This window comes from Diachasma alloeum, unplaced genomic scaffold (assembly GCF_001412515.2).
Source record: "Diachasma alloeum isolate Michigan unplaced genomic scaffold, Dall2.0 Dall_scaffold_78908, whole genome shotgun sequence".
NCBI lineage: Eukaryota > Metazoa > Arthropoda > Insecta > Hymenoptera > Braconidae > Diachasma > Diachasma alloeum.
Window position 1 is genome coordinate 4,317,905 of NW_021683643.1, and position 10,673 is coordinate 4,328,577.

The following is a 10,673-nucleotide window of genomic DNA, read 5'->3' on the forward strand; positions in this document are numbered from 1 at the left end:
ACCCATCTCGCCCCTCACGCGCATTCGTCCAAGCAGGGATCAGCTGAAAAATGGCTGAATACCTTATTGTTGTTCTTCTCAACGGCCGTAAGACTGTGGACCCCAATCCTAAACAGCCAGTGCCATAAAAATCATATAATAATATATTGTTCTTCTCATTCGCAGTGGCAATAAGAAACTATTGACAATATAATCATCTTCCCTAGATAACCCAGTTGAAAAACATTATTTATTAGCGTACAAGGTCAATGAGATTTGTTCTTAATTAATAGCTTCGTCTAAAACTAGAACGGTAAGTGCAAAAACTTTCGAATGCGAAGCTTCGAAACGACCGATATGTAGTGACAGGTTATCACTTCGGAACAAGTCCCAATGATCGATACATTTTTCAGATGAGTGAGAACAACAGTGATGATTTACAATCTCCACAAAGGAAAAATCACGAAGGACCTCCAAAACGCCGACAACTCGACACCCTCAACTCATTGACCCCTAACAGCTCAGACAATGACCCTGTGCTAATATCCAAATGGCAGAAAATCGGTCTCACCAGAGAGCTCAGAGTCGTTGTCACTGAGTTATCTGAAATAGAAGCCACTGTGTCTAAACTTCGGGGAATGAGACGAGAGATGAATAAGATTTTTGATGAAGAGGAACAAATTCTCGAAGTACAGGCAAAACTAAAGAGAGAGACCATGGAACATCTGGAACTGGATCTGGAGAAGTCTTATGCGCAAGAGGGTCTGGACCGCCCAGCGACTGTTGAAGTTGAAATGGCGATGAACAGAAGGATAAGTGGAAAAATAAAGACAATAATGTCCAACAATTCCAGACGTGTGAATCTTGCTAATACTGAGCAGGCTGCAACAACCTCAAAGTTTAAGGAGAGTGGAGCAGAGCCCCAGATGCAACTAGAGAAAAAGATAAAGATCGAGTTGGAAATTCAGGAATTAGACTCTCAAGATTCTGACCTCGAAGAGGCCAACTTTCACCGTATTCCCCGGAAGAAGAAAAAGACACCTGCCAATGGACTCGAAGAGCAATTGCAATCAGCAAAGAACGCCATTTCAACGACTCGTGAAGGTTTGAAGAAGAAATTGCGGTTTGAGGAGAAAATATCCAATGTCACAAAGAAATTGGATGATGCAGAGGGAGTTGAACAGCAGGGTGTGCGCCGCAAAACGACACGGAGTGAAGCGTCGTCAACCGCTTCAAAGAACAGGACCACGCGTTCGCAGGAGCCAGAGGTCGTGTGGATACATGAGAAAAGACATCAGTGGGCTAGTGATGAACTGCAGACGACAAATCGAGGAACCGAACGAAGATCCGAAGGCTCAAAAGCAATGAGAGAGTGTTCGACATCTAGAAATGCTGAAGAGTCTGACTCGGAGTTGATTGTCGTTGACGTTCATTCAGACGACAATGAAGCCCCACCTGGTGAGCAAGCTGACGACAAAGATAAGAAGCCATCTGAAGGAGAACAATCATCTCAAGGTCGCAGAATTATCGTTGGAAATTATCACGTTTTACCGTCGGATTCAAAATTCTTTGAGATTGATTATGAAAAACACTACAGATGTAACAGTGCCAGGAGGTTTGCCTGCAATAAGTGTTCCTCGAAGTCACACAGTGGTAGGCAGAGAATAGAGGATCACATATGGGTCACTCATTATGGAGGGCGCTTCAACTGTCCTTTTTGTCCTTCCTCCTTTTCACGGAGGGACGACATAAGACCACATATGAAGGTCCGAAAACATAAATAGGGTGCTACGATGTATTTACATTACTGTTCAGTCTCCACACAAGATACTTTCGTACAGAATACTAGACCTAGAATTCGTTAGAAAATTCTATTGAATCTCTATTAAACTTTCTATTAGTTTTTGGCTGATTCTATTGACATGTTCAATAGAAAAAGTCAACAGAATTCGATTTTTCCATATCACTTATTCTTTTCATGTATTTTCTATAGAATTTTCTCGACTCAAATTTTCCTAGTTTTTTCATTCTGTTTTTCTTTTCTTCTCATCAAGAAAATCAAACGAAAAAACTTAGAAAATTTGAGCCGAGGAAATTATATAGAAAATATCTCAATAGAATAAGTTATATTGAAAATTGAATTCTATTGACTTTTTCTACTGAATATTTTCTATTGAACATTTCAATAAAATCGGCCAAAAACTAATAGAACAATTCAATAGAAATTCAATAAAATTTTCTAACGAATTCGATAAGTTTTTCTATTGAATTTTTTCGTCCGTGTACCTCCACTTTTTGGTTTGAATGTTTTTCGTTTCCTATTTTCTGTACAAGATATTCGAAAAAGGGACTAGAATTGAGTGGGAATGGAGTTGAGGTATTCCAGAAATTTATTGGAAATATACGGTTCTATAATCTAGAACTTGGTTGCACATCAATTGAATTTCAAAACGGGCACTCGTTACAGTTTATAGAAAAATTCAACGCATCGGTCATAAAACTTGGTAAAATATATATATTTTTACATATCTTGCACCATGTGTTTTGCGTCCATTTTTCGGATAGAAATAGGGGAGGTTGGGGTAAAACGGACACTTGACTTTTTTAAAAATGTTAATGAGGAGTTGAAACATTCATGAAATTGAATAATTTTGTCAACACAAAGAACAATTCTTTCCTTTTGTGACGAGTCTAAACTGAGCTCAATTGATAAATTTGTTCCTGAGTTATGAACAATGAAAAAAAAGTCTAGTGTCCATTTTACTCCACCCTCCCCTATAGACAAAACAAAACAAAATTCAACCCCATTTTTATGAAAACTAAAATTCTAATGCAAGTCTCAGGCCCTTATTAATAAACTAATATATTCCGAGTTTCTAAATTGTTATTTTGAGAAGGAATAATACCTTCTTATCAAACATTCGTATTTCACATTAGGAATCGTATTCAAATGATCATGAAAAATGGAAATCGTCTAGTATCTTGTGCGAAGAATGTCAAATCAAAATATTTTCCCTGCCGAGCCTAAGTAAAGTGGGGGATCCTTAATTCTCGGAATTTTATTCCCCTAGAGTCCCTGTGATATCTTGTATAAAAATTGGACTGTAATATCTCAGTTATTACCACTAAGCCAATTTCTGCCACTCTCAAGAGCCTCAATTAGTTTTTACAGAATATCAGTTATCAACTGGAAATTTACCGATAGATTATAAAGGGATAGTTGTAATGCAACGAGAATTTATTATTCATTTGAAAGTAAAATTCATTGCAATCGGACAATTAGAGATATTTTGAATTCAATTACATGTGAAAGCATTTGATAGAAGAACCTGGCGCTTTCTTTAAAAAAATCGATTGAACTTATATTTGAATTTACCGTGTCATTTATTTGACATATATTTCATAGATGAACGTCTGGGTTTCGATTTTTTTAAATCAGAGTTCTTGAACATAAATATTCCAAGTTTTTAAAATTGTATTTTCATTTGTTTCTCACATCAAAATCCAAGAAAAAAATTTGGAAATTCATGTTGAAGAATGAGTTCTGTTAAAAAATATTTATCGAAAACCGCATGACAGAGTGGCGGTTAATAATCTTTAATAGTGCGTGGAAACCTAATGGAATTCTATAGAAAAATCCAGATAATTCTTATAAGATCCTAATAAAAATTTAACAGAATTCCTTCGAGAACGCGCTAGCCGTTTTCTATTAAATCTTTTCATAAGTCATCACAAAGAGACGAAGATCAGTGAAAATGTGGTAATTACCGGCACACTGCCTTTATCACTCACGTGCCAATCTCTGCAACTCGTATCTGGGAGGTACCTAACTCCTCAGTATTTTTCACTCAATATTTTTAGACTTAAGGTTGAGTGAACATGGTACTTAGCGGTTTATTTCTACAGGTGATACATGATTATTTTGAACTAGAACATACCATTTTTCAAATTTGCTTCAAGTGCAGAAACTGGCACATGCGATTTTCTTTTCGTTCCAAACATATTAGTTGTTTAAGCCTGTTTCATAAAAGATTCAATTTCTGAATGCGAAAAAACACTGAAGTAATGTTTTCTGATGTATAAGTGAATCGTAATTAAGTAAATGTATTTTTTTTGTATTCCGAGAAAGTGCGCGCTAGGCTTAAAGTAACAATAGTTGGGACATTGACTGTCTCATTTTCTGTACGGGTGAATAAATATAGAAAAGTAAAAGTGTTTGACACTTGAGTTTTTTTCTATAAAAACGTGATTAGATGAAGCGTACGCTAGTGGATTGAAGCGAACACGATCTCCTCCATTCAGAATCACTCCTCTTCATGAATCCTCTTCGAATCACTCCTCTTAACTTCTCATCACTCCTCTTCATAAAAAAATGGAGAAAAAAATGTCTTCTACTATTTAATATCTCAAACTTTTCGTTTGAGCTTATCATCACTTCATGATTGGAATTGACTCGAAACATCAAGCAAAAATGATATCATAATTATTGGGGGAGCCATTGCCATCTGCCCCCCCATTTAAAAAAAATCAATTTCAGTCAAAAAGGGGACAATGGTTTAAAAAAAAGATCGAGAGATTTTTGGAGGAACGGGGGAAAAATAGTGAACTGATTTTTTTTTACTAATCTCAGAAAGACCACCATGAAAAAAGATTGTCTGTACTTGAGGAAAAAGTATCAACAAAAGTTAGCTCAGAATTATCCGCCAAATCGTCCAAATTTCACGCTCCCTGGATTTGGTTCATACGACTTTTTTCCACACAGCTTGGAACTTATAAAATGGCCAAAACGACTTCTTTCAATGTAGCATGTGATTTTGAGGAATTGTTCCACTTAGTGGCTCATAATTAGCATTGGAAAAAATACATTAGAAGAAAAAAAACAATCTTGAATATTTCCAATAATAATTAATTAGAGTGCTGACGGCGGTAGCTGTGTGGTTAGACTGGGATTGCCATGCGGGGGACTCGGGTTCGATTCCCGGCTGGAGGAGCCAAAATTTGTGATGAAAGGGCAGGGGAGGTTGGGGTAAAACAGACACTTTTAACTTTTTTTAAAATGTTAATGAGGGGTTGAAATGTTGATAAAATTTAATAATTTTTTTTTCAATACAAAGAACAATTCTTTCCTTTTCTGGCGAGCCTAACTGAGCTCCATTGATCAATTTGTTCCTGAGTTGTGAATAATTTTAAAAAAGTCTAGTGTCCGTTTTACCCCACTCAACCCTATACGAGAAAAAGAAAAATTATTTTTTTTTAATGAGTTAGAGTTTCGGTTGGAGCTACAATAACTTGAGATCAAGTTCGGTGGCACTGGGGAGACTGATCCGCCCCCAACCGCACACATAACTCAACTTAGAGTTTCGGTTGCACTAATTTTTGTTTTTTTGGCTCAAATTTTTTGTCAAAAAATAGAAAAAAAAAGTTTTGGAGGCAATTTTTCATATACATAATTGGGGATTCGCTCAAGGACAAAAATGCAGTGTAAATTTCATGAAGGCGAAGGGAAATGCTTTGACTAATTCCTCCAATGAAAAATCCCAAAAAATTGGAAAAAGTTGAAAAAAAAATCGAGTCAATTTCCCTAGTAATAACCGCGTCAGTGAATGATAAGAATTGTAAAGCAATGATTATTGTGTTTTAGAATTGCGAAATATTCTTCTCTCAACTCGTCTACGTCCTCACTGGCCGATTTCACTTATTATATATTACATTTGCCTGATGGCAAGTTCCATTCAGTTTGTAAGTCCGTTTGAAATAAGAATAATCCCGCCATTCCTCAGTGTGGCGTTGTGCTAAAACATTCGATTGATAAGACATTTCTTAAGGATATCTTCAATACCGAGCCCTGTTAACCACCTGATCAGAATCTTGAAGATAATGTGTCTGAAAATTTTTGTGTCAAACAGTCTTCGGTACAAAAGAATGGTCGTGGCTGGATACCCCCACTCTCTCGAATTTGGCTTCGACTCGAAGTCCCCCACCCCTCAGATCCAAGATCATTCTTTCCTGGCGGCGATTATATTATCCTTCTGTGCGGTCGTTCCACTGTGGACTCTGTCCTAAACAGCCGGAGCCATTAAACATCAAATAATAATATATCCTGCTGCACTGCTCCGCTGTATATCCCCGGCACATGTCCAAAACCGAATGTCTTCTTCTTTGATTGATGATAACTTCACTTTAAAAATTTACGCGATATTCATCAGAACTAGTACTCGGTGCGAAGGAAAATAGTCACTCAGCTGTGGCGAAGAAGACGATTGAGGTTCCAGTCGTCATCTCGCTTGATTCGGCGAACGAGGAGGAGCATCTCTGCCAAGTAATCCGCCAGGAAGGCACCCAGTCATCTGACAAGTCGACGGGACCATGTAAGTCGATTGTCATTACTGTCAATGCAGAATGTCATCGAGAGATTATATTGGAATTCACATTCTAACCGATTTGTTTTGTATTTTTCGTGTCAGAATGTTGAGAACTAACGCAAAACAGAGGGGCGGAGGCGAGGACGAGGAGTTGGACGGTGCATGGGCTGCTCAACTGCCAACTTCTTCAACCCAGTGTCCCATATTTCGGAAACAGTTCGAGGCCCTTAGCCTGCAGCAGCGAGACGAGTCCATGGACTATGAGAGGAATACAATGGACGAAGGAATCGACCTTGAGGAGCCACTAAAAGCTTCAATCTCTCAAACAGCTGATGGCGTCAATGGCATTCCCACTTTTCAAGGTATAAACAAGCAGGTGACCGCTCCTATATTGCAGAAGACATGTGAATGTTACTTCATGTATTATTTGTATTTTAATTTTTCATTTCTATCAATTTCATTGGTAGTAAGCTTCCAGATGGATCCATAGCAATTCCCTTTTTCAATTTACCTCCAAAACTTTGTATAAACGGGTACATATATTTTAATTGACCTAGATAGAAGACATCGAGATGAGTATTTCGAAAAAAAATGAATTCGGTCAAGTAGTTTCTGAGATATTGACCAATATAGTTTTATACAAAAAATTGAATATCTCTGGAACTACTGGACCGATGACGCTCTGCTAAAATACCCACCTTTGGTATTGTGGAAGCTAAAATGATACCAAATTTAAACCTTCTATCTCAATTTCTTGTCGAATTATCGCGATTATAAGGAATTTTGGAAAAAAATAGAAAATTGGCAATATCTTGAAAACTTGGTATGAACGGCTATATATATTTTGATTGATCTAGATGGAAGACATCGGGACCAATATTTTGAGAAAAAAAATAAAATCGATCAAATAGTTTTTGAGATATTGACCAATATAGTTTTATACAAAAAGTGGAATATCTCTGGAACTACTTGACTGATGACGCTCAGCTAAAATACGAACCATTGGTATTATGGGAGCTACAATGATACCAAATTTAAACCTATCTCAATTTCTTGTCGCACTATCGCGCGTACAAGGAATTTTGGGAAAAAATGGAAAATCGGCAATATCCTGAAAACTTTGTATAAACGGGTACATATATTTTGATTAATCTAGATAGAAGACATCGAGATGAGTATTTTGAAAAAAAAAATGAAATCGGTCAAGTAGTTTTTGAGATATTGACCAATATAGTTCTGTACAAAAAGTTGAATATCTCTGGAACTACTGGACCGATCGGGCTGAAATTGTACATCAAACTTGAGCTTAATAGTACCTAGCATGAGGCAAAATGTCACGTCCATATCAATTTTCCCGTATTAATGTTATATTTTCTAAACAGTGGTAACCCAAAAACCGAACTATCAGACGCAGACATACAGACATTTTCTAAAAACATCATTTCTTTACGTTTCATACCATTCTATATATCATTTCCAGGCAAAATTAGAGAATGTCAAAATCTGACGAATACCATGCTTCCATTCGGAGGCAAAAACAATCATAAGCCTCATTCCACTTGCGGCAAACATTGAACATAGAATAATCCCAAAAATTGTGAATCTATAGGTGATAAATCCCCACATTATCCAGAGGGCCAACAAAACCCTTCAGACGAAGCTCACCTCCAGGCCCCAGCGCTAGAATTCAACGAGGATGAGCCAGGCATTCAACCCAGTAACCAAATGAAAATTGAAGTTCTTAACGTCGTCCCAAGGCCTCCCCAAATGCTAGTGAAGCTCTACAATTACCAGATGAGTGCCCTCACCTGGATGCTGAGCAAAGAGACCTGCAAACCAGCTGGTGGAATCCTGGCTGATGACGTGGGTCTTGGTAAGACCGTTACGACATTATCCCTGATAACAAGTTCACTGATGTACGACCCTCAGGTTTATCGAGGATTTCATAGGAACTCTGGGGGGACTCTCGTCGTATGTCCAACTCATTTAATGCAGCACTGGATGAACGAGATACTATCAAAGACTGACATTCGACGAGTTACAATCATCCATCGAGGAAGAGAGATGATTCTCCCGAATCTAACTGAATGCCAAGTCGTCATCACAAATTACGACGCAGTATCACGTGATTATCTGTCCAAGAAAAAGGCCCTTTTCATGATTTACTGGAAGCGAGCTATCCTCGACGATGCGCACGTCATCATCAACCGACATGCCCTCAAATCAATTTGTGTAGCACATTTGATGGCACAAAATCGTTGGGCCCTCACATCTGTACCAATTAACCCCATGACACTTGACATTTTTCCAATTCTGAGATTCCTGAAAGTTCGACCAATCGATGATCTGAGAGTTTTCAACACATTCCTGGACATGGGTGATCCAATCGAGACAATTCGATCCTTGGCGGAGGAGATCATGCTGAGGAGGACCCGTGATGACGTGGTTGCTGAAATATTGCAAGACCTGCCTCCCCCGTCAAATTGTCTCATTCGGGTTAAATTGACACCAGCAGAGAGGCGTGTTCACGACAGACTCAGCACCTACTCGAAGACACTTGTCATTCAGCTTCTGCATGAGAGGAATGAGAGGGGATGGTCGACGGCACTGGGGCCTGACAACCGGGGGGACAATGGTTACAACTCGTTGCAGGTGACTGAGGCTCAAAAGGCATTCTTGAAACGTCGAGGACCCGTCGCTATGCGTCACGTCCTGCCGTTGATTATGAGGTTGAGGCAGGTCTGTTGTCATCCAGGATTGATCAGCTGGGATTTTCCAGAGAGGGATTTGGTAGGGAGAGTTCTGCTGGAGAGAGAGGACTTTGAGGCGACTGGAGTCGATGATATTGAAGCTGGTGCCTTGGAAGAAACTCAGAGGGAGGTTTTGTATGATCTGGCGGAGTTTGATCGGGCCATTGGGATTGGTGATAATGATCTAGTTTGTGGGGACGAGCCTGTGTTTGATCAGGGAAGCGTGTCCTCGAAGATACAAGCGGTCTTGAGGCAAGTTCAGGAGATTGTCCAGAGGGGGGAGAAGGTGATTATTGTCTCTAATTTTGAGAGGTTCCTGCAGATGATTGGCCAGCAGCTGAAGAGTATTCCGGGGGTTCGGTATGGAGCATACGTTGGGATGACGAGTTTCAATTCCAGAAAGCGTCTTGTTCACCAGTTCAACAAAACTGATGTGATGAGGATCATGTTGGTATCCCTGAGGGTTGAAGGTCAGTGGTTGAACCTCACGGCAGCCAACCATGTGATCCTTGCGGATGTTCATTGGAATCCGCAGATGGTGACACGGGCTCGCAACATGGTCAGTCGACATGGACAGATGAGGGATGTGTTCATGTACATGGTTGTTTGCGAGAATTCTATTGAGGAGCGCATTCTGGGAATTCAGGAGCGAAATTTGGCGGCTGTTGAGAAAGGAGGGGTGCAACGGGCCAGGGCGCTTGGGCTTGCTGACATACGCTCGTTGTTCAATGTTTAGAAAAATCATCTTGGGAATGCCGCCAATATTGTTTTTTCATCAGGTTTATTATTTTTTATCGAAAGAATGAAGGAGGGAACATTGAAAATAGGGCGACAGAAGTAGTGGAGAAATTTTCAGTCTGGATAAGTTTCAGAAGATATCTTTTATTGATGGGAGAATGGATGAGAATTAGTTTTTCGGAGCTGAAATGATTTTTTCATCACGCTGTACGAAAAAGTTACTTTTTAGGCATGCGAAGCGTGCACGGCAGCCAACACGGCTTTGCATGCCTAAAACACCCCTTTTCCACACATTGTGATGAAAAATATCGTTCGATACTCGTGGGAAAAGTTTTCTTGGCTCGTGGGAGGTTTATAGCACGAGCCGAAGGCGAGTGATATAAACCTCCGACGAGCCAAAAAAGTCTTTTCCGCACTCGTAACGAAATATACTATTTTGACACTGTTGCTACGTTCACCTCGTGCCGAAAAGGCTTTTCGTTTACTTGTAAACAAAAAAGGCACAGTTCGGCCACTTGCTGAACGTAACATGACTGCCAAAAAATATTATTCGACACATGTGAGACGAGAATTTTCAACTTGTGTGATTGGCAGCCCTCGGCTTCGCCACGGGTCACATTTCACACTCGTGAAAATTTCGTCTCACTCGTATCGAAATATACTATTCGTTTACTTGCAAACGAAAAAGGCACAGTTCGGTCACTCGCTTTAGGATAATCGGGCTTGGAGTAGGATATTCAAAAAATGCAGCCAATTTTATGAAGATTTTTTCATTATTGAATGCAATTAGACACCGTTTGCAAAATTTAAGAGACCCCCGAAGCAGGGCAACATAAAAAATTAT

General features: G+C 39.3%; 2 protein-coding genes across 2 annotated transcripts; both read left to right on the top strand.

Annotated features, from left to right (window-relative positions):
- The first annotated feature begins 59 nt into the window (after window positions 1-59).
- LOC107047728 lies at window positions 60-1,842 on the top strand. The gene is made up of 2 exons (XM_015270538.1): window positions 60-292; window positions 393-1,842. Exon 2 carries the CDS (start codon window positions 393-395, stop codon window positions 1,761-1,763), a length of 1,371 nt encoding a protein of 456 aa, XP_015126024.1. The 5' UTR covers window positions 60-292; the 3' UTR covers window positions 1,764-1,842.
- Window positions 1,843-6,032: 4,190 nt separating this feature from the next.
- Window positions 6,033-10,140, top strand: LOC107047755 (transcription termination factor 2). Its single transcript, XM_015270585.1, has 3 exons — window positions 6,033-6,347; window positions 6,444-6,703; window positions 7,951-10,140. The coding sequence occupies exons 2-3, from the start codon at window positions 6,445-6,447 to the stop codon at window positions 9,825-9,827; spliced, it is 2,136 nt and encodes a 711-aa protein (XP_015126071.1). The 5' UTR covers window positions 6,033-6,347; window position 6,444; the 3' UTR covers window positions 9,828-10,140.
- The last annotated feature ends 533 nt before the right edge of the window (window positions 10,141-10,673 follow it).

Coding starts and splice junctions, on each gene's coding strand:
- LOC107047728 (XM_015270538.1), top strand. CDS start 393: ATGAGTGAGAACAACAGTGATGATTTACAATCTCCACAAAGGAAAAAT.
- LOC107047755 (XM_015270585.1), top strand. CDS start 6,445: ATGTTGAGAACTAACGCAAAACAGAGGGGCGGAGGCGAGGACGAGGAG. Junction 6,704..7,950: donor TGGCATTCCCACTTTTCAAG/GTATAAACAAGC, acceptor GTGAATCTATAG/GTGATAAATCCCCACATTAT.